This window comes from Magnolia sinica, chromosome 2 (assembly GCF_029962835.1).
Source record: "Magnolia sinica isolate HGM2019 chromosome 2, MsV1, whole genome shotgun sequence".
NCBI lineage: Eukaryota > Viridiplantae > Streptophyta > Magnoliopsida > Magnoliales > Magnoliaceae > Magnolia > Magnolia sinica.
In genome coordinates this window covers 42,829,413-42,854,414 of record NC_080574.1, presented here as the reverse complement: position 1 = coordinate 42,854,414, position 25,002 = coordinate 42,829,413, and the positions used below count along the sequence as shown (strand labels likewise).

General features: G+C 39.5%; 1 protein-coding gene across 1 annotated transcript in view; it reads right to left on the bottom strand.

Annotated features, from left to right (window-relative positions):
* Positions 1-25,002, bottom strand: part of LOC131237045 (protein GRIP) — a 157,557-nt gene that overhangs the window by 117,442 nt on the left and 15,113 nt on the right. Inside the window, exons 3-4 of the mRNA XM_058234682.1 lie at positions 14,673-14,788; positions 6,323-6,492 (exon numbers count right to left, since the gene is read on the bottom strand). Coding sequence (XP_058090665.1) covers positions 6,323-6,492; positions 14,673-14,788 — 286 coding nt within the window. The remainder of the gene's footprint in view (positions 1-6,322; positions 6,493-14,672; positions 14,789-25,002) is intronic.

Genomic DNA, 25,002 nt, shown 5'->3' with positions numbered 1-25,002 from the left:
TATCTAGAGCATTAGCTGGAGGACTATTGAAATATAACCCGTCATCTTGATTAATGGGAAAAAAGGAACTGCATCACGTGTGGGGTACGTCGGCACGGGTGAACCGCACTCATATGCGAAGCAAGTTGGGAATGAACAAACTCGTGTGATTGAAAAACCTTGCTCATGAGAGATTTCTTAGCCCAACTCCTGCTTTGACAGGAAGGAGAGCTTTCGACGACCCCCATGTTGGATGAGGGAACCCTCACTCTGTCTAGCCCGTAGTGTGCCTTTAATGCAGTGGCATTTTCACACCGGGCTGGAGTGGGGTTGCCTATGGGATGTAGGGGCACACTCAGGGTGGGCAAGGCTCACAGGGGAGGTCTCATGTTCGAGACTCCTCACCAGGGGTGATTAATGCGTATTTCATACCAAGCTCGAGTGGGGTAGCCTGTGGGATGCGGGGACACACTCAGGGTGGGCGGCCTGTGTAAGGCGGTACCCATGTGATTTGGGGCACACGAGGGAGGTTCAACCGAAGTCCTAACCCATGAGATGTGGGGCCTGGGCTATGAGATAAAAAGGATTAATTTGTCATGCTCTAACAGTTCGAGCTTTTAGAGCAAGTGGTTAATTGTCCTGCATCAACCTTCTACGCTACCCAGATTCTGCCTTTAATAATCCGGCCATGGACTCCTACAACAGCTTTCCCAAGGTCCTCTTCCGACCGCAACCTCACAAAAGTGAAACCGTGACTGTCCCCCGTCCTCTTATCGCGAGGAATGGCAACCTCCATAATGGGAGAAAATCAGCCAAATAGTTGCTGAAGTTGCTTCTCCTATTAGGCTTTCAGGAAGTTTTCAATGTAAATTGCCGACAATATCGTGGAGTCACAACCATGGTGCAGGCTAGATTTCTTCTTATGAACCACTTTTGTCCAACCCTCGTCTCCCAACTCCACCAAGGGCCCAACATGATCTTCATCAGAAGATTTATCTTTCCCTTTAAAGGCTTGAGCAAGAACCTTTGGCTACCGAATGAAAATCTTCTCAAGAATCTGAAGACCTCTTCTTCGATTCAAACCTTTCTACATTGCGACTTTTATCATCATGATAACACATTAAACAAACATTCAGAAGAATCATCTTTGTCTTGTGGAGGTTGTGCACTATTACCACCTTATTACATCCCACATGCCAAGCTAGTGGGACAACCTTTGGAGAAGTCGCATAATGCCACACATATGTCAACTGACTCACTCCTTCCCTTTTATCGCCACCACTAAGCATAAAGAATAGGGACTTAACTAAGAATATTCTAGACTTATCTTTTAACCATACCATCGAGTCCCTTCTAATAACACGGGCCGAATATTGGAAAGCAAAACCGACAAATTAACCGTCTCCTCACACTCCCCGTCATCTGAATTCCTCATACAAGGCGGAGCCCAAATAACTTCCTCTCCTTGCACACTAAGACACCTCTCAACCAGTAAATTTTCCTCGAACGAAAATCTCACTAGATGAGAAAAGACCACCCCTAACTTTTGCTCCCCCACCTAGATATCCTCACAAAACCTAGTATTAATTCCATTACCTAAAGATAAACCAATCCCTTTCCATACTTTATCTTTTAGCAACACCACCCACTTCCAAAGAAAGAAGCCCTATACAACAAAGAGGACTAAATCCATCTACCCCCTTCTTCCACCCCCTATTTCCTACCCACCACCACTCTCCATAAACTACCCACTTCCACCCCAAATCTCTGAACCCATTTTCCTAACAATGCTAAATTCATTACCTCCAAATTCCTAAGATTGGCTCCCCCCTGATCCTATGGCCTACAAACATCTTCCCACTTCATAAGATGAAACTTATGCTTTTCTTCTGCTCCCTTCCACAAAAAATCCTGCCTATTTTTTTTCTAATGTAACTGAAACCGATTTCGGGCACTTGAACAACAACATAATATAAATTGGGAGATTAGACATCGCCGCCTTGATGAGGGTTAGCCTCCCTCCCAAAGATAAATGCCTACTCTTCCATCGAGGTAGCTTGCTTTCGAATCTCTCTAACTTTAGCCCAAAGGTGCTTGGTTAGCCTTCCTATACATAAAGGGAGACCAAGATATGAAGATGGAAAGGATCCCGCCCTTTAGGCTGTATATACTCACAAACAGACCTGCCTCCTACCTTGAAATACCAATCCCCAATAGCTCACTTTTGCCAATAATTAACTTCCAAACCCGAGATCACTTCGAACCATATTATAATCAATCGCAAATTAAACATCAATGATTCCTCAACCTCACACAACAGAAGAGTATCATCTGCATACTAAAGATGAGTTATCCGATAGTCTGAATTATCAACCTGAAATCCTCTCACAAGACATGAATTACACAAGAATTTTCAAAAAAGGTGTTATTTCATACTCCAGTCCACCTACATATGACGCTCGATAGAAGGCACTTAGAAACGGTACATGTGGCACATTTAACTCAAATTAAACCGAACAAATTGAGGAATCCACGATCACTAAGTTACAAACCAAAAGGAAAATTGACTTGATAATCCCAACCTCTGATTCATGGACACTTGTTTGCTGAAAAAACCAAATTGGATACTTTTGATTTTAACCATTCAATAAATGTCCAACAATTTGATAGTCAAATAATCAATTAAGCATAGTTTTGGGTTCATGATAAATCTACACTGGCACACAGTTTGGACGGTTTAATTTGAATTACTTGAATGTCATATATACATTTTTAAAGTAATTTCTAAGTGCCCTACCCAAGTATTAAAGTTTTTAACATGCCTTCGAAAGATTTCAACGAAGAGAAAAGTTAGGAAAGGCAATATCTTTTTCCAAGGGAATAGATGAGAAAATAAAATGGTGATTTTGAGGGGAAAAGTCGTGAGGGAAACACGCTTTCCCACACTTTCTGATAGTTTTGCGTTCATAGACAATGAAAAGAGGATTTCTTGAGAAACCCTCTTTTGTTTCCTACATTTTCCTTGGATCCAAACCTCCCCCTAATCCAAGATTCTCTAGGCCATCTGTAACATCATTTGCTTCTGTAGGGATTTGCAAGAAATACTCCATACATTGAGCACAAAGATAATGAGCTTCTTCATATTTACAGCTCTGCAAGGGTAAATTTAGTCCAGGAAACAACATTGGTCGAATCCACCTGAACAAATTAACCTCAATTGTCATCTCCATAGCCTTGAGGAGGCGGAATCAGCAAATCATCTATTCATTCACTTGCCTTCATGTAAGATATTTGGTGAAAAGTTCTCACTCTCCTTGAAGCAGAGTGGCTGATGCTACAATCTGTACAAGAGCTGCTGAGGGCTTAGAATGGCAGCATGAAGGGTTGCAAAAGAAGGAAGACTTTAATGGCCCTTGTCATTTCTCGCATTGATTTATTTGGTTTGGCAAGAGCGCAATAATCGGATCTACTGAGGTGAAGGCGTGCCAACCTAAAGTGGTCTTCCTTAAAACTAAATGCCTAGTCATAGATTGGGCCTGCACGTCCAACGAATTTAAGGAAAACAATAGGGTTTTTGTAAGAGAGTTTTGGGGAGTTTCCTCCTCTTTATATATGGGACGATGCCTTATCATCTTTTTTTGAAGGATAAGCTTTATTAAAAGGCGTTAAGGCCAACAAAGATAAGAAAGAAAAAATAAATAAATAAAAATAAAAACCAAAAACACTATAAATACAACAGAACAGCCCCCTGGTCAAAGAATCCAATCCATAAGCATCAAAGAGACTCTAGAGTAAGTGTGGCTTAAGGGGTGGGTGACTAATATCTCTAAAACAGCGATCATTTCTTTCTCACCAAATGCTCCAAAGCACAGCCAACAAAGATTGCTGCCATTTCTTGCTGACTTTCGTGGAAGGACAACCCCTGAACCAAGAAAGCATCAACTCTCTGATAGAAGCACGCATAACCCAATCGGTCTTGAAAAAAGAGAGAATAGAATCCCAGATCCCAATCACAAAAGAGCAATGCAAGAATATATGGTCCACTGATTCTTTAGCTTGGAGGCAGATGAGCATATGTTGGGTAATGCCATACCTTTTTTGTGGAGATTATCCACTGTTAGAATTTTATTCCTTCCTACTAGCCACCCAAAAGCTAAAATCTTAGGCGAAACCTGAAGATGCCAAATGAGGGCTAAGAAGCTAAAATCATATTCTGAGTCACCCGTATGGTTCACCTTCATGAAAGATCAAACTGAGAAACAGCCTGATATGTCAACGTGCCAATGGGGAGCATCTCCATCGTCCCGGGAAGGATGCACTCCCTCCAGATGAGCTAGAATCTGATCATTTCATCTGCTCTGAATCGTTGACGTTATGTCGGCAAAGAGGAGCCCACGAGCCCCCCTTACCCGAAGGAAAGAAGCAATCTGCAACCAATAAATCCTAACGCTGGCATAAAGCAACAACAGCGGGAATTGGGACATAAGGCTTGAATCTCCCATCCATATGTCGTCCCAAAAAAAGCATTCCATCCCCTCTGCCTATAGCAAAACCAATCTGAGGAAGAACCTTGATTGCAAACCGAGAAATAGATTTCCAACAATGGGAAGCCCTATACAGAGACGAACTTCTGGTCCATCTACCCCGAGCTGAAACACCATATTTGCTAGCTACGAGTTCTCGCCGAAGACTGTTTTCTTCCGCCACAAATCTCCACACCCATTTGCTCAGAAGAGCACAGTTAACCTGCTCCAAATCTTTGATGCCTGCCCCACCTTCTACAGCTTTGCAAACCTCTCCAAGAAGGGAGGTGGAAAAACTTCTAGGCACCCCCTTGTCAGAGAAAATTCCTCTGCGGCCTATCCATCCTAGATAGGATGGACTTGGGACAATGAATGAGGGATAAATATTACGTGAACAGATTTGAAAGGGATGATTTAATCAAGGTAATCATCCCCCCTAACGACAACAGTTAACCTTTCCACGGGTCCATCTTTCTATCCATTCTCTCCAAGATCCTGTCCCACAAGGCAGGAGACGGCTTTCCGAGACACAACGGAAGACCTAAATACATAGAGGGAAACGAACTAGCTCAACACCCCAAGACCTCTGCCAGCGAGACTACAACGCTGTCCTCAAAGTTGACTCCAAGCAACTCGGTTTTGGACAAATTAACCTTGAGACCAAAGACAAACTGAAAATAATGAAAGATGAGACTCGAAGTGAAGACCATGGCCACTCCCGCTTCACAGAATACAAACATATCATCTGAAAACTGGATGTGGGGAATGGGAGAAAAAGAGTTGGACACTTTGAATGAATCTAAACAAGTGAATATTACAATAACCAAAAAATTAAGTAAATATTACCACAGGAAAATGACATAAAATCTTCTGCTTAGTCAAACATAGGGGAAAGTTGGACTAGGACATTTGGCAATGAATGAAGTTGATATTAATAGATATAATACAACCATCATTCGAAGCACCCCCGATATTATCGAAATATCCCCTATATTATCCATATCTCCAGCATGGCGATACCGATAACACTGCAGTATTAAAAATTCCAGGTATCAGCGATGTATCACTAAGTATCGCCAATATCTTGATATCGACAATGTATTGCCAATATTTTCGACTGTGTAAATTCCAGGTGTCACTTGTATCATCAATGTATCAGCAATATTTCGATACTATCGCCGATGTATCGATATGACAAAAAATCTATTATTAAAAATATTTCATTTCAGTTTTTTGATGGGCGCATAGTTGTATGTAATGTTCAATTTGTTGAAGACAATATCAATAATATCACGATTTTATCGTTATCACAACATGGGTGATATCGAGACCACAATCTTTCGTTTCCTTTCCAATTGTTGACAATTTCTCGGCTAAATATCATGTGTTGTCAATATTCTGAAATATTGATGGATGTTTGGATGGATAGATGGGATGGATAGGATGGTTGGGCTGATTTCTTACGAAAGCACATGCTTTTAGCCCCCCGTTAAATGGAAACGTATTATGTAAGCATCCTTTTTGCAATTTTTTATTCCTAAACATGTAAATATGTGTATTTTAGCATCTTGTAAAGTTTCACGGAAAAATTTCACCATTTTCCCTTTGTTTCAATGCATTTTCAGTTTTTGACGATAACGATATTATTTCGTATCCTTGGCCAACAAAACTTGTAGCGATACTGATACTTCGAACACTAAATACAACTAAAAAAGAAATTCTCATGCAACAACTACAGCATTATTCATAACATATCAATAATACAAAATCTTTGAATGTATATGAATTGATGTTCATATTTAACCAAAGGGAGGTAATACTTATTGTTTGCAGTTCGTAATTGTTGTCGCTCCACATCCATTGATCGTAGTGCTTCATTTGCTTGTTGTCGGGTGCGTTCCAGCTCCTGTTGAAGTGATGCTTGTTGAGATGATGCTTGATCAGCCATCTCATTCACAACACGAAGGCGGGCTTCAAGGTCATCTTTTTCCTAAAAATGACAACTTTCAATCAGAATAATGCACAAATTTATGATTTTTGGGTCCCCAAAACCCAGCTTATGTGAATTCATATAAATCATGCTATGACTTAGTACAAACATGTTAATAATAATCCATACTGGGATAAAAACTTTTAGGGTGACTTGGCCAGACATCTTTGGTTTCTGTTATCAAATGATCCATGCATGCGTAAGGAACAGAAGTCACAAAAAGATGGCATCATTCCAGGAAAAAAAATTTTAAAATTAAAATTAAAATTAAAATAAAAAAGAAATTAAAAAATTACAAGTTAAAAACAAAACAAAAGGCCCAAGTACTCTTTTTTTTTTTTTAAGTTGATGGAGATTTTATTAAAACAAATGCCAAGATGGCACAAACTATTTACAAGCCTAGAAAGGAAAAGAACAATCTTTTAACCCTTCAATGCACGATGCCCATTCAACAACAAATCCCATCGTCCTCAACATGACCTGCTCCACATTGTTACTTATTTTTCTAAAACATATCCCATTCCTTTCTTCCCATATCGCCCATAGGACCGCCAATAAGCAAAGCCTTCATATAACCTTCTCCTGCTTCCTAAATCCCACACCATATCAAGCCTAAAGAAGACCACCAACTGATTTTGGCATAACCCAGGATACATTAAACATCCAAAGAAATCCACTCCAAACCCATTGCGCAAGTAGACAATGGATAAAGAGATGATTGACCCATTCAGCATTTGCCATACACATAAGATCATCATTGCTCATTTTTTACGATTATCCACTGTCGAAATTCTCTCCCTACCGATAAGCCACCCAAAAGTTGCGATCCTTAGCAGAGACCTATAGGACCACACATACCACGTTTGCTCCGACACATCACCCTCCCTTACTCCCAATGTTGTCATATGCGATCAGATAAGCACCTATGCAATTTATATGCCATTTTGGGAGCATATATTGCATATGAAATAGTGGCATATGTGGCTTTATGACCATTGGGCATATGGGATTATGCGATTATGCATCACTTATGTGATTAAAATTTTAAATAAATAAATAAAATTGTGATTGTGTAATGGCATGTGCGATTATGCGATTGCAAATGCGCACAACCCCCTTGGATCACATATGATTGCTTATACTATTGATAACAATGCTTGCTCCGTAAGCACAAGGTAGAAGGACCAGCCAAAAAGCACCCTGACTTCTCCTTAAAGCCACACCATCCTATCATGTTTCCCACTCACTAGGTCACAAGAGCATAAGTAGTCAAACTAACCCCTCATTCTCTTCCTCACTCAGAAAAAAATCACGACATGAGGGAGACCACATGACGATATCTCCACAGATGGAGAAGCATCACACCATTGGAATATTACGTGTCGTAGATAATTAGGCCATTCTTGAAAACGTAGCTTGTAGGGATGCTTCACCAACCCAAACATCCTCCCAAAATCGGATCTTCTCCCCATTCCCAAGAGCATAGGCAATCCCTTCAAAGAACCTTCTCTTTATTGAAGAAATCCCTTTCCAAATTGTCGAGGCTCAATACACGGAGGATTCCTTGATACACCATCCACCCACAGAACACCTATACTTGTTACCAGTAGTTTCCCTATAACGCATGATTAGAAAACATCATTGCTACTAATTTAACCTTCCTATTATCTTCAATTTCCTTAGACTCGAACACCTTTTTTATTTTGGTTAGCCAGTCAATGAAGTCGTCAATGTGTAAACAATTATGGAATTCCATAATTTTCACCATAATTGTGGGCATTGTATCACATTCCAATAATCAAAGGATTCGATCATTGGTGTCTTCATCAGCCGAAACCACCCGTTGATGGTTAGAAGTTAGGACCTAAGCAAGGACTTTCCCCTACGTGTCCACGTGCACCATCTTTAGTCTATATTTCCATCACACCGGAACTCTCCCACTTGATTATTGAGATCACCTACCATATGTATAATTGATCTACTCAATCTATGAGTGAGCAGATCAATTGGGTTACTTAAACAAACTCTTCTTGTGCCATTTCCTTCGAAGCCATTAGGAGACAATGTAGAGTCGAAAATCCCCCAACGATCACTCTCTGATACCAAAATGGTGTAACCCGATTTTCAAGTCAATGAGATCAAGAGAGGGAGAATAACTCAAAAACCCTAAACTCATAGAAATATTTGAGTACAAAAGGAGAATAACTCAGAAAATGTGAAATGCCTACCTCTCCCCTTAAACCCTAAAGACGATCTCCATAAATGTTTAATGAAAATGCCACAACTATTAGATTGATTTCTAATCAATCTATAATTTTTTTAAGATAATAAAAATTCCACTAAAAAAGATTTAGCCTAAAATAACAAAAATAAATCTACTAAATATTCCCAAAATCTTCAATCACATCTTCCACATCAAGCCCCTTATCTTCAGCAAATGAGAAATGTGATCCCTAACAAGTAGGCCCCAAATCTCAGGCTCAAATCAGCACATGTTGGGCCCATGATGGGTCATGGGCATGGTATTAAAAAACAATTACGTTACGGCCATAACAGTAATAGTGGTGCCTGTTACGTGATACGAGGTAGTAACAACCGATTTTAGCTAAAGTGTTAGCTACCAGACTGTGGCCGGTTCTTTCCTCTGTTATCACTAATGCCCAAGGAGCCTTCCTAGCTAATCAGCAAATCCTTGATTGTGCCCTGTTGGCTCATGAACTCATTAACTCCCGCCACGGAGAGGGGAAAAGTGGCTTGGTTTGTAAAGCTTGACATTGAAAAAGCCTTTGATCATGTCAATTAGGGGTATGCGGATTAAACTATTGGTTGACTAGGCTTCAGTAAAAAATGGCAGGGTTGGATCCAAGACCGCATCTCTTCAACCTCCTCTTTTGTGCTTATTAATGGCTCCTCCAAGGGCTTCTTTTCCTCTGGAGGATTGAGACAGGGAAACCCACTCTCCCCTTTTCTTTTTTTATTGTCTCACAAGGCATTAGTAGAATGCTAGGGAAAGGGGAATCAGTGGGTCTCATCAAGGGTTTCTCAATTACTAACTATTCTCTCTAGGTTTCCCACATCCAATTCGTGGATGACACTCCTCTTCAGCGAGGCCTCTGAGACCGCTGTGATCAACCTAAGCAAAATCCTCTGTTGTTTAAAAGCATTCTCTAGCCTCAAAATTAACCTATTCAAAAGTGAAATGTTGGGTATCAACGTCTCTTCAGCTCATCGTTCTAAGTTTGCCAAGGATTTTGGTTGCAAGGCAAGATCTTTCCCAGCTTCCTATCTTGGTCTTCCCCTTTGTATTGGCAAGCCTGTTAAGCACCTTTGGGATGTGGTTATAGAGAGAATCAAGCATAAGATGGGCCCTAGGAAAAGTCGATTTCTATTGCTTGGGAGTCGCATGACCCTTATTAAATCAACTCTATCCAACCTTCCCACATATTTTCTTTCTACATTCCACTATCTGAAATCCATCCTTCTAGGCTTGAGAAACTCCGAAGAGATTTCCTTTTGAATAATAGCTCTGATAGTCACAAATTTCATCTACTTAGTTCGTCTGAGGTCTACAAACCTTACACTGGGGGGTGGGGGGTGTAGGGATCTGAGTCCTAGCAAATGCCAATTCTACTCTTCTCAATAAATGGGTTTGGTGTTAAGTTTGGAAGGGGGTAAATGGTGGGGAGAAATCATCACTTCTAAATATGGTATTGATGAGGTAGGTTGGTTTTCCAAACCCTCTTCTCTCTACAGAGCCTCTTCTGTTTGGAAAGCCATTGCCTCTCTCAGGCCCCTTATGTTGGATGGATTTTCCAATACTCTCTGTGATGGTCAGCGGATTCATTTTTGGAAGGATTGTTGGATCTCAACTACCCCCCTCCAATCTCTTTTCCTGAGATTAGCTAGATCAGCATGTAATTTGTCTCGCTTGGTGGTAGACTGCTTCTCTAATGTTGGTTCTGGGGTGTGGTGCCTCCCTTGTAGGAGATCATTGTCTAACTTTGAGTTTCAAGATCTTTTTTGCCTCTTGAAGCTCCTAAATGGTATAAGACCTGGCCCAAGTGTGGACTATTCTTCAACTTGGTCACTCTCTCCTTCGAGCTGCTTCTTGTCCGAGTCCCTGTACCTGATGCTACAAAACTCGCCTTCTCCCCACACCATGTCCTTTCCTTCATTTGCATGGTCTTATGGTGGCTAGCCAAATTGCCACTTTCGTTTGACTCCTCACAAGAGGGAGAATCCTCATGGTCAACAACCTACAAAAGTGAGGCATGTTCCTTCCCAACATCTACCTTCTCTACCTCAACAATGTTGAGATCATTAGTCACCTCTTTATCCACTACTCCGGCAGGGACCATGTGGTCCTCTATTCTCACTAAGTTTGGCAACTCTTGGGTCATGCCTAGTGAGATTGTCGACAATGTTGTCAAAATCATAATCGTATCGTAAATCATAATAGGTGTTAAATCATATTGAATTGCAAATCGTATTGTAAATTGTAAGATTTTTTATAGCTTTCTTAATAATAATAATAATAATAATAATAATAATAATAATAATGATAATATATAAACCAGAAAAATTTTAAAACTCAGCAATCAACCTTTTGCCATCAAAGTGCACCACGTAATGCCATGTCATGATAGTGTTAAAGGATTCTTAGCTTTCCTTTTTTTTATCTTCAAGAAATTTTCCTTAAAAAAAATATAAAGATCCTTTAATAATTTATGTTCTTCTTAACTTTCTTGAACATAGAATCACATTGAAAAAGCGGCATTTGATTTTGTTGATTGACAAAAATAAAAAAGATATTTTGACTTCTAACCATCATTCCACAATACATATAAGTCAACATGATCACAACCATCCATAAAAACATTCTAGATAATTCATTCATCAACTTGGTGTTTCGACCAATTACGAAGTAAGGAATCATAAAGAAAAAAAAAAAAAAAACTCTACGATTTAAAGTTGAAGAGAATATATATAATTGTCTCTTATAAAGAACAAAATAAAATAATTTACTTTCGTTAAACAATTTTTTTTTTTGTTTTTTTCTAAAAGATTCTTAAAGCCCCCAACAATTTTAAAACATAAAATGAAAGCCAAGTGAAGCTTAAAATATAAGACAAGTATAATTTGAATCGTAAATCGGGATTTGAATCGTAAAATCGTAGGATTCATATAAAAAGGGACTCAAAGGTGGGATTCAAATCATTTTGCTTAAGATTTGACTAATATAGTAAATCGTAAAATCATAAATCATAGGATTTTGACAACACTGATTGTCGGTATGTTGTTCAATTGGCACAGGAGGCATATCGGTAGTTTGCTCAAGCCCCTTTGATGTCTTGCTAGATTAGCGATTCTCAAGGCCATTTGGAGAGGGAAACAATTGGTGTTTCGGGGACCAGTCCTCTTCTTCTAAGGTGATGGTTGAACTTATTCGTGCCTGTTTTGAAAGGGTGCTTAGTCTTCTCTCTTTGGATTACAGAGTTATCTCCTCTGTTTTGGGCTTGTAATGGGCTAACTGGCTCAAGTCTTGGGGGTTTTTCCCTGTCTCGAGTTATATAGAGGATTTAGCTTCTTGTTTTGTTTTTTACTTTTGTTTATGTAGTTTTTTGTTTTGCTTGTTTTTAGGTTGTATAGTAGGTTTTTGTTTGTTTGATTGTGTTACTTTTTGCTTTGCTTTATTTTCTTTTGGGTTTGCCCTTGGCTCCCTTTAATAAAGGTTTCAATAAAAAAGAACAGTCGATTTTTTTTAAGGATAACAATTTTTTTTAATAAAATGCTACGACAAAAAGTCGAAGCGAAAAGAAAACAACCCAAAACATACCTAAGCAAAGATAAAATTTTACTATCTTCCATTTTCTTTGCCCCGAACGCCCATTCTAACACATGCCGTTTAGACTTCCAAACCACCTCTTCCAAAGGACCTTGTTTGTCCTTAAAACACCTCCTATTCCGTTCATCCCAGATGTTCCATAGAACTACTAGCAGCACCATATGCCAAATTACTAATTCCTCAGCTCGAATAATACCATGCCACACCACAAAAGAGCTTCTACTGATGAAGGCATAACCCAATTTGCTTCAAATTTTATGAGAACCATGAACCAAACTTGCCTTGCAAAAGAGCAATGAATGAACAAATGGTCTATTGATTCCGCATCCTTCATACGCATGAGACATGTTAGAGAGGACCATAGATCTTTTGTGGAGGTTGTCTATGGTTAACACTCTCTTCCTCCCGACCAACCATGTAAATGTCGCCACCTTTGTTGGAGCTCCATTGAACCAAAACCGATAAACAAAATTCCTTACTTGGGAAAGATGATGATTTTCAGATCAGTTGGTAGAATGGTTAAACTGTGAACTTCCCCGATGAAGAAGCACTCCCTTTGAAGCCGAAGAGCAATGAATATTCTGCAACCGCCCCAATAATCTAGCAAAATTGCACGCCTCCTCATCTGATAAATCCATGCGATAAGTAGGGCAACAAACATCCAAACCTCCAATAAAGGAAAAGCAATTGGCTACAAGCATGTTTTTAGATGGCGCTGGTCTTGCCAAAGAAGGAAATTTGACCTCCAAGGGCCTATACCTACACCATGAATCTTCCAAAAATGAACGCACCTTCCCTCTCCAAGAGAGAGTGAGAGAGAGAGAACCAAACCTTCCTTGAATGTATTTCTGATAGATACAACAGCCTTCCAAATGCCTGAAGCTCGATAAGCAATGATCTTTGTCTCCCATCCCCCCAGGCCACAATTCTATTCCATATTTAGAAGCAATGATCTCCAAAACCTACCCTCTTAAGGGAAAAATCTCCATTGCCACTTTCCCAACAAAGCTGCGTTCATAGAATCCAACACCCCTATCCTTGCTCCACCTTTGGAAATCAGTTTGCAAACCTCTTCCCACTTGAGAATGTGAAAATTGTGCCCTTCACCAACTCCTCTCCAAAAGAACTCACGCCTTAGCTTTTCTAGCTTGTCCAATACAGAGTCCGGGAATTTAAATAATGGAATGAATTAGAGAGGTATATTAGAAGCATGATACGCCAACGTAACGACAAATGGCAACTCTTCCAATCAAACAGTTTCCTTTCAAATCTTTCAATCACCTTGCTCGATAAGTGTTTCATAGGCTTCCTCGAGCATAGTGGAATGCCCAAATAAGTAGAAGCAAAGATTCCAATGCCACACCCAAACACTGTTACAAAAACGGATGTTTCTTCCTTAGATAAACCAACACCTAGCATCTCACTCTTATCAACATTCACCTTTAATCCAAACACACCTCAAAGCACCCTATTATTTTCCAAAAACATTCAACCTTTGCAACTTCTGCATTGCAAAACAAAATCATGTCATCAACAAACTCCAAATGAGAGATACAGTCCCCTTGAGGTGATCCTTTGAATCCCGATATAAGACCCACTTCTTGACCTTTTGCTAGCATTCTACTTGGGGTTCCGAGAACTGTAACAGGCCTACAACGGCCATTATAGGCCTATAAGGTTTTGTAACACCTGTAACGGACAGATATGAGGCCACTATGGGGCCGATGCATTTTTTCTTTAAAAATAAAAATAAAAATCGACCGTTATAGGGCTGTAATGGCTAAGGCTAGCCGTTACAACCACCATTACTGTTATTGAATACTCAGGCCATAGGCCTACATCAGAAGAAAATTAAAATTTACTTTTTTTTACTTTTTACAGATTTTCCATTTTTCTATTTTTCAGGTGGCAATCCCAAAATTTTAAATTTCTGCCCATCATATCCAAACAGCTCTTCAAATCCTGATTTTGCAAATATCAAAATTAGAATTCTCAATTAAACTGAAACTGTTTGAACAAACCCTAAAAGTAGTAAGTGGCCTTCACAATACATATGCAAGGTTATAATTAAAAAATTGCAAGGCTTTCTTAGGATTGATTTGAAATATTTAACTGGTCCTTCGAAGCTGAACGCTGTAAAACATGATGAAAGATGATAAAAACATCATAGACTCCAACATTTTCCAACTTCTACAGGATAAAAACATCACAACAGATTACAAAATAAAATATATGCATTACAAATGTTATACAATTTATATACTGTATAAGAACCAGGATCATGAGAAAAGTAGCAAGTTGGAAGACTAATGAACAACTCAAAGATAGCCCTTGCCTTCTGTAGTTCTTGTATCCGTTGCTTGGCACGTTTGAGAAGCCTTCCAAACTTTGAATCAAGCTCAACATACTTATCATCACGCTCTTTTATTTCTTGGTCCATCTTCTGTTGAACTATGAGAAAATATTATAAAATGAATTAAGACTTCAAAGAATGTAGAAACAGCAAGAAACATGGTCTCCATGCCATTGAAAGACGAAGAAACTAATCATAAACATGTTTTTTGATAGCAAACAATTATAAATTAATCAAATCACAAAGAACTAACACACTGGCAAATGGACACCCAAAACAGCAGACCACAGGCAGAGAATACCAAGCAGAGGGGTGTAGAGAAAATGGAAGAGAAAAGGCAGTCCACAAAATATCAAAATCAGCAAAGGTTAGATGTAGAAACAAAATAGGTATTGTGTGGAAAATGGAGTCACTACCATGAACAAATGACTCAAAGGTGAAAAGAGGTGAGAATGGAGAGGTGTTCTGACTTCTGAGTGAACCATGGTTTTAAGTGCAACAAGGTGTTGAGATAAGTTTAGGAAAAGTTACACCATCTCCTTAGGATACCACCAGTTTAGTGCACCAATGATTTTAACAGAGGGTACACAAGTCGCCAAAGCAAGATTGATAGGCATACCAAACTTAGAATCTGAGGATTTGCATGGGAGTTGGACAGTTTGGATGGTGATATCTAAAGATGGCACAAACCTTTAGATATCGCACGGAACGGAAGACTGTCACCACCACCCTGGAACAACAAGTAGGAATTCTATTTAGTAATTTGGATGGGATTAGTTTCTAACAGTCATTGATTAGAGAAAATAAGGTCTATTGCCTCACACTTTATGAAGGATGGTGGCAGAAGATGTCCTAGATCTTTAATCTCAGAAAGTGATGCAGGCCCATGGCCCACTGTAGCACCTAGCATGTGTTGCTTTTGTATTGATTATTGATAGAAGAAGCCTCATTATAAATAAAGTTATTTTTCCCTCTAATGCAGGACCAATGCATGAAATCAAATAATGTGTGAGATCAATCAGCAAAATTAAATTAATTAATAAAAATCACAAATCCTACTAACATCATCACAAATATCAAGATTCTAAGAGGAAATTTAGCATGCATAGTTTAAGCCTAAGTTGTCAAGCATCGTCCTACATGATCATTAAACATGGAAAACTAGGATGTAATGGATGTAGAGACATCCAAATAGCATAGGGTTAGGACTATTGTAAAGGGGAATGCCTAATAATACCTAGGGTTTACTAGATTTGGGTGTGGGTGAAGCTCGGGTTAGCAAAGTTTGGGGAAAGGGGTGATATTAGGGCTAAATTGGGGAATTGGACGAAGGAATTAAAGGATTTTGGTATTATGAGATGGGAATTAGGGTTTTGGATGTAGGGAAATTAGGGATTTTATATTACTTGAAGGATTTGGAGATCTAGGGTTTGGGAAATTGGGGAACTTGGGGAATTTAAGAAATTTGGGAAAATTGGGAGATTTTGGGTTTTAGGATTAAGGTTAGGGTTTTGGACAAGGGATAATGGGGTTTTGAATGAATGATCAAAGATGAAGGGGGAAGAAAAGGTGGGCTGTACAAACCAGCCGTGGGGCTCGCACGTGTCGTTATGGTCACACATGTGGGGCCCGAACAGGTAGAGTTTGGCCCGCGGTAAAAGGGCTTGATGGGAAAGGGTAATGGGGAAGAAGGGAAGGTGTTTGGAAGAGTTTCGAATGGCTTGGGGTGAAGAGATGATGAGTTTTCTACAAAATACCTTGAAGAAAAAAAAAAAAACCCAAATCAATGGTTGATAACCGGAAGCCCCACACTCCCACGACTGAAGATGGGCATCACACCGATCTTCATTCCAAATCACATGGAACGAGTCTTCACATCGCATAAAGTAGAAGAAACAAAGAAAATTTGTTGTTTTTTGAGAAATCCACCATTGAGAGCTTCAGACCCCCCTTATATGGTCTCAAGAGCATTAAGAAAATTACAAAATAGTCCCTGTTTTATGTCTTTTAACCAAAATAACTATAGTCTAAGAAAAACATATAAAACCACTCATAGTGTCCAAAAGCATAAATCAACCATAAAACTAGATCCTAAAACATGTCCTATGATGAAAAATGGTGCAAGATCAACGGTCCAATCATGTACTCCATGCGATCCAACAGTCCGATCGTCTCGTCGCTGAAATCCAATGGTCCAAATCACTCCATAAAGCAACCCATGTGCATCTTCCTATTGAGGGGTCTTCCAGATGCTCGTACATGCACTATTGGGTATTCAACAAGGATACTTGCTTAGCCACAGAGAGACAGGGGCCTGCCTCCTCTGATACATGCCCAAAGGCATATGTGATGTCAAGTCCTCATCACCCTCTCTACTCAAATAATCTTGTGGGCGTACTCTTGTCCATTCTTTGCAATTCAAGTGTCGAGATCTCATTGGCTTGATAACTAAGTTACATCATTTGTTTAATTAGAGCGGGTCATCTTTGGGAATTTTTTACTCTACCTCATCTCCTAATGACTTAGAACACAGTGACACAAGAAGAGTTTGCACGAGTAACCTAATTAATTCATGCACTCACAGTGCAATTAGATTAACTCACACATGCGGTAGACAATCTCACTAATCAAGTGGAAGAGCTCCGGCATGGAGGGAATTTGAATATCGAAGTTGGAGTTTGGGAGCACGTGGACACGTAGGGAAAATTCTCCACCAAGGTCCTAAGCAACACAAAGGGCCCCACGTGTAAAGGCACCAATGATTTTGATTATTGGAAGATGATAGAGAGCCTAGAATTAACATTAGAAATTGCAGAATTCCATGGTCAGTTGCATGTTGACGACTTCACTGATTGGCAATGGTGGAAAAAGTGTTCGGGAACACAGAAATTGCGGACAATCAAAACATTAAGTTAGCAGCTATGAAGTTTTCTGGTCATGCATTAGCATGGTGGGACAATCTCCAAGCCAAACAAATATCTTAAATAAATGAGAAAGTAAATTCTTAGGAAAAGATGAAAAAGAAGTAAAAAAGGAAGTTCCTAGCCACAACTGATGCCCATGACCTCTATCAAAGATGTCACAATTAACATCAGGGAACAAATCGAGAAATAAATACACCAAGGAATTCCATACATTAACATTATGAGCAAGGGTTTTTTTTTCGTAAATTATTATGGACAAGGTTTCATGAGTATGAAAACAAAAAGTTTTCACGGGTCTTTAACCCAAACATCAAAAATGAATTGACTTTTAAAGATTTCTAATTCATACGCACTTGCATTAAAAGCTCAGGAGAAGAGTAATTAGGGGCTTGGGAAATGATTTGATGCCCCACGAGGACCGTCATCAATATTGGGGCAACATGCCAACTTCTCACATGAGGCAACAACAGGACCCCCCATAGATCGAGGGACAATTGACCAACATCCAATAACAAAGCCAAACCTGATCTAACGGGAAGTGGTTATGGACGGGGGGATAGTACACCCAAAGATGGGGCAAAACAACACTCCTTTCATATGCTTTAAGTATGAGCAACCGGAAAACCATTCCTTTCACTATCATGCACACATCAATCCACAATTAAAGTAAATTTGGCCGAGAAAGAAGAATATGTTGAAGACACTCCTAAACTCATGCAAATGAAAACTGAAGATGAAATAGAATATTAAGAACATGCATATGAGGATGGGATGCACGTTGGGGAAGATGCAGTAGATGTGTATACCAATAGGGGGAGTCATTGGTATTCTAATGAACTATGTTATCGACGCCTCAGGTGATTGATGGGGGGCGATGGTTGCAACACTATCTTCTGCACCACTTGCACTTCTGGTGAGAAGATATGCACGATTTTGGTGGACAATGAGAATAGTGAAAACATTGTCTCATAAGAAATAATGGATAATTAAAACTCGAAAGAAACTAAGATCCACGCCCATATCAGATTCGTTGCTTCAAGAAGAGGGAGAAGTTTATGTTAACTCCATGTGCTTAATTTCATTCTCTATTGGATCTAAGCACAAGAATGAGGTGTGGTGTTATGTGGTCCCCATGGATGCATGCCACATTTTGTTAGAGAAAACGTGATTATGGAACCGATATATGGCACATTTGATTCAAGCAACCACCAATTCATTTATCAATGATGGTGTTCATATAACATTGCACACAATGAAACACCTTCCAACACTTGATAAAGATTCGTTGTAGAAAAGTTTGAAGAGCAAAGCAAGAGTCCAGCATCATTCATGTGATGAGTGGTAAAGAAGACAATAATCAGATGTTCTACCTTCTACACAGGAGCTCCTTAATGAATATGAAGACTTAGTGCCCAAAGAATTCCCAACTAGACATCCTCCTATGAGAAGAGGAGCATTCAACACCACATTGATTTAGTATCATATTTGAGTCTACCGAATCTTGTGCACTATCGAATGAGTCCATCCAAACATGCTCCATAGATAGGTAACTAAGTTGCTACAAAAGGTTTTAATTCGGGAAAACATGTCACCATATGTTGTTATTGCATTATTAACCCCTAAAACAAATGGATCTTAGAGTATGTGTGTGGAGATCAATGTTCGAGTTGTTAGTATCACAACCAAAATTAGTTGGTTGATGAATCCTAACCCCTACCTTTCGTGGACACTTGTTTGTAGAAATGGGACTTCTTTTTTTTTATAACTCAAATAGGACCGTCAATCCCAACAGCTATAGTTTGAATTACTGAACCATCAGCCCCATTTATTAGAATTGAAAATTGAGCACGGATCGCCTCGAGTTGCCTGATAGGACTCTATTCAGGATTGCATGGCCGGTCAAGTGCAGAGAGACTTAAACCATGATTGCAGGAGGTTCTATTGACTGGACAGTTTACAAAATGACCCACATGATTACATATATGGATGACCTTAACAATCCACCAAATGGGCCCTATCCAATTACCGGGCCTCCAACCAGATGGTTGAAACAAAAATGGTTGATGGTCCACCACCAATGGGGCAAATCAGATAGTTTGGTTATCAAATTGGGTGTACTTTCTTGTACACTTGGCCATGAACCATAGGTCCCACAAGATGAATAGTCCAAAAGAAATCTAAAGGTGTCGATCCATGCGGCCCACCTTGATGAATATGTTATATATCGACATCGTCCATCCGTTTTTCTAGATCATTCAAGGACATGGCCCCAAAACTTAAGCAGATCCAAATATCAAGTGGACCACACCACAAGAAACAGTGGTGATTGAATTCCCACCATTAAAACCTACTTAGGGCCCACCGTAATGTTTATTTGCCATCTAACCTATTGATGAGGTCAAACAGACCTGCATGAAGGGAAAATACAAAGATCAGCCTCATCCAAATTTTTTATGGTCCACAAAAAGTTTTTTGTGGTCAATCAACAAAGTTTCCAATGGTGTGGTCCACCTAAGATTTGGATATGCTTAAGTTTTGGGATCAATTCCTAAAATGAGATGGAAAAACGGATGGACAGAGTGGATATACAACACATTCATCAAGGTGGACCCCATACGGTAAGTTTGACACCCACTAATGTGTTTCCATAGTAACAATTAATATGTCGTCACATCCGAACGTGGAGGAAGGATTGCCAAAGTCTTTTGCATGAATTTCCACTATGGGAAGCTAGGCGAGACCACCATCATTCTTGTGAGAAATCCACTCCGTCAATCCTTTTTTCAAATCATTTTCGGACCTGGACGAAAAAATGAGGCACATTCAAATTTCAAGTGGACCGCTTGAAAGGGAACAACAAGGATTGAACGTCCACCACTGAAACATTTGTGGGGCCACAAAAGTTCTAGATCAGAGCCATGAGGATAATATTTTGTGTTTTCAGTTCATCCCAGTAGGAATGATCTTATGAACGACATGGATGGCATATAAACATCATGGTGGACCATAGGGAGATTTCAATGGTAGGCATTTCTCTACCCACTTTTTCATATCGTGCGGTCTACTTGAGTTTCGTATATGCCTCATATTTTAGCCCATGTTCTAACATGATTTGGAAAAACAAATGGATAGGGTGGACTTCTCATAAGCATGATGATGGGGCCCACATACAGGAAAAGGCTTTCGCACGTATCTGCATCGGACGCAATACCCTACATACCAACAGTATGAGCATGTGAGTTGCCATTGGGTAGTGGTCAGTGTTGTGGGCCCCATCATGATGTATGAGTTTTATCCACACCGTCCATTAATTTTGGCACAACAATTTAGGTCATGAGCTAAAAAAAATGAGGCAGATCGATTCAATTGGTGGGACCACATCACAGGAAATAGTGGTGATTGAACGCCCACCATTAAGAACTTCTTGGGGGCCACAAAAGGTTTCAATCAAGCTTATATTTGTGTTTTCCCATCATCCAAGTATATGCGACCTAATGAAGAGGTTGGATGGCAAATAAACATTATCATGGGCCCTAGGAAGTTTTTAATGGTAAGAGTTCAATCACCACTGTTTCGTTTCGTGTGGTCCACCTGAGATATGGATATGCGTCATTTTTGGGCTAGTGCCCTAAAATGATTTGGAAAAATAGTTGGACAGCATGGATTAAACATATTACATCATGTGAACCTATAAGCACCGACCACAACTCCCCAACGCCCTTATCTACATCCCAAGTGCGGATAAGGGCCTATAAGCACCGACCACTACTCCCAACACCCTTATCCGCATCCCAAGTGCGCATAAAAGACGAATCGAGAGGGAGAGGCTTTCGTGAAAAGGGCTTCTTCTAGAAGAAGGGGGCTTTCAAAACCATAAAATCGATCCAACTATCGTAAGAAATCTACCGAAACTCCGAAATGCTCCCCGAAATCTCTATATTTTAGGAAATCCCTCATCCAATCGTAGAAAAAAGAGAAATTTTTGAGGTTTTTTCGTACCTATTGAAGACCAGCCACGATTGTCGATCGATCCACGATTGGCCCACTGATTCCAATCAACCAATCCTCCACAGGTAACAAAAATTTCTCTCACATATCTTTTAAAAAAATTGAATGAAAGCTTTTTTTCCTTCTTTTTTTTTTAGTTTATTTCAATTTTTTATGTATTTACGCCAATACTGCCTACACATACAATCAACATTATCGTCGACAACTCGAGATAACGAAATATCATCAATATCCGGCAAATAAACAAATTAATGGGTTTTAGGTGTCATTGGTGTTGCAACACCGATATTATCGTCAATATTTATTGGCAATTCGTCGACAACACGAACATTGGTGGAGATTCGTGCGAACAACTAGATTACTATTCAGTACTAGTTTCCTATTCCTCACTACAATGATATATTGGAAATGTTGCATGGAGCACATGTCTTTTCAAAGATCTTACTTGAACAAAGGATATCATCAAATTTATATCCGTCCCAAGGGCGAGTGGAAGACCTCATTTAAGACTCGATACAGGCTACATAAGTATCCCATCATGAGACTACATTTAAGACTCGAGATGGGGTCTATGAATGGCCCATCATGCTATTCAGCCTTTCAAATGTGTTGAGCATTTTCATGAGGTTAATGATAGAGGTACTCCACCCCTTTATAAGGAAGTTCTTAGTTGTTCATTTTGATAATATTCTTGTTTTTAATCCCGATTCTTTTGCTCACCTTGATCACTTTCAACAAATATTTAATGTACTATGAAGGGAGGCACTATTTGTTAACATGATAAAGTGCTCCTGCCTTGTCGATAGTGTTGTGTTTGGGGGCATATCATGCCTGCAGAAGGGATCAAGATTGACCAGGAAAAAAATAAGACCATTGCGGAGTGGCCCAACCCACAAAACCTTTTAGAAGTCCATTCTTTCCACAGATTGGAAACATTTTACTGAAGATTTATCCAGCATTACAATACAATTATCACTCCTGTCACCAATTGCATGCACAGAGGCAAATTCAAATGAACTAAAGTGGCAGACCAAAGCTTCAGTACCATAAAGACGCAATCACGCAAATGACAAAGACTCCAGTTCTTACACTACCAAACCAAAATAAAGTCTTGAAAATGAAAAGCAACACTTCAAATGTTGGCATTGGCACGATATAAAGTCAAGAAGGAAAGTCGATCATTTTGTTTAATAAGAAACTTAATGATGCATGGAAGAAGAATTCCATGTATGATCTCGAGTTCTATGCAGTGGTCTAGGCAGTACAATATTGAAGGCAGTTCCTGATTCATCTAGAGTTTATTCTATATTTCGACCATGAGGTGTTAAGATATCTCATCTCCCAAAAGAAGCTTAGTGCTCGTCATGCAAAGTGAATGACTTTCTTACAAGAATATACTTCTTTTGTGTCACAAAACTTGTAGTCAGAATAAAGCAGCAGATGCTTTAAGTAAAGAGTGGTTCTACTAGGAACACTCATCTTGAATCAGGATTCAAGCCATTAAAAGAACAATATAAGGACCCCATTTTTTGAAAGTGCTCAATGGATGTGTGGATGGCCAAGATCTAATGTGTGAATTTATCTCACACGATGGATATTTATACAAGGGTTCTCGCTTATGCATTCACAAAGGATAATTGCAAAAGAAGATCCTATCTAGCTATAAAAAGGACCAATTGGATACTTTGGAGGAGATAAAACATTGGCCATGATGGAGGAAAAGCACAATTGGCTTTTATGTGCCGTGATATTGAATGTTTCGTTACACAATGTCATCAATGCCAAGTCCCCAAAGGTCATGTCTAGAATATCGATCTTAATACACCACTTCTTGTTCCAATCGCATTATGGATGGATATTTCATCGAACTTCATTCTAAAACTTCCTAAGATTCAAAAGAGCAGAATTGATTTTCGTTGTGGTAGACCTTTTTTCTTAAGATGACCCACTTCATTCCGTGTATTAAAAAAAAATGATAGACGATACGAATATCGCTAGCATACTCTTCACGAAAATTGTGTGACTTCATGGGGCACCGAAAATAATAATTACGGACAACGATTCGAAGTTTATGGGACACTTCTGGCACACTTTATGGAAGCAATTGGGGACTAAGCTTCAATTCTCTAACACATATCATCCTCAAACAAACGGCCAAACTGAGGTAGTCATAGGTGACAATGTATCTCAATTGGACTTGGCTCTACCCCAAGCCAAGTTTGCCTACAACAATTTAGTAAATCGTACCATCAGGAAATCCACATTTGAGATCATAAACAGGAAAGTCCACATCATGTACTTGACTTAGTACCATTGTTGGTAAAAGATCAAATGAGCAAAGATGTTGATGCATTCGCCAAACACATCCAAAGCTTGCTAGCTCATATGAAGAAACTTGAAGAGAATAACACCAAGTACCAAGAAGCAATGAATGAACATCAGCGGGAGAAGATATATAATGAAGGTGACTTAGTTATGGTTTATCTTTGAAAAGAAAAGATTCATGAGGGAAACTTACAACAAGCTCAAGTCTAAAAGGATTGATCCATGCCGAGTCAAGAGGAAGTTGGATGACAATGGCTATATGATCGAGCTCCCAGATGACTTAGATATCTCGCTGACTTTCACTCTGAGAAAGACAGTTGGGGACCAAAGCCTTTTAGATTTGAGCTGGCTTGGCTCGAGGTAGATGGCTTTCATGAGCTAGTATAGGCTTGGAGGCAGTCTTTTCAACCTTTCGAACAACCTGATATTTCTCTCCACTCTAAGCTAAAACTCCTAAGAGGTAAGCTCAACGTTTGGCGCAAGGAAGTTTGTGGGGAAGGCGAGGTTGAACTCTCCTCTATCGATGAAGAAATTCGTGCCCTGGACATCAGCGAGGAAGGTCAATCTTTGTCAGAAGAAGACAGTATCAAGCACAACGACTTGTTGAAGGAATACTCCAACGCCTAAAGGAAGATGAAATTAAGTGGAGACAACACTCCAAGGCTGTTTGGCTTAAGGAGGTTGATAGAAATACAAGCTTCTTTCATAATATAGTTTCTAAAAGAACCAAGAATAATAGGATAGTTGTAATATCAGTTGACGACAAGAGATGTAAAGAAAAATCTCAGGTATGTAATGCCATAGTCTCTTTCTATGCGAAGCTTCTCTCTAAGGAGTCATGGATCCGACCATAGCTAGACTTCCTTTTGCCAGACTTTCGAAGGAATCAGCTAGATTTCTGGAATGTCATATTTCAAAGGAAGAAGTAAGAGAGGTTGTGGATGCATTGGGCCGCAAGAAGGCCCCCGGGCTTGTCCGGTTTGCCATGGCATTTTTTCAAGTTTTTTGGAATGTCATGAGAAGGGATGTTCTAAATTTTGTTAAGGAATTCTTCC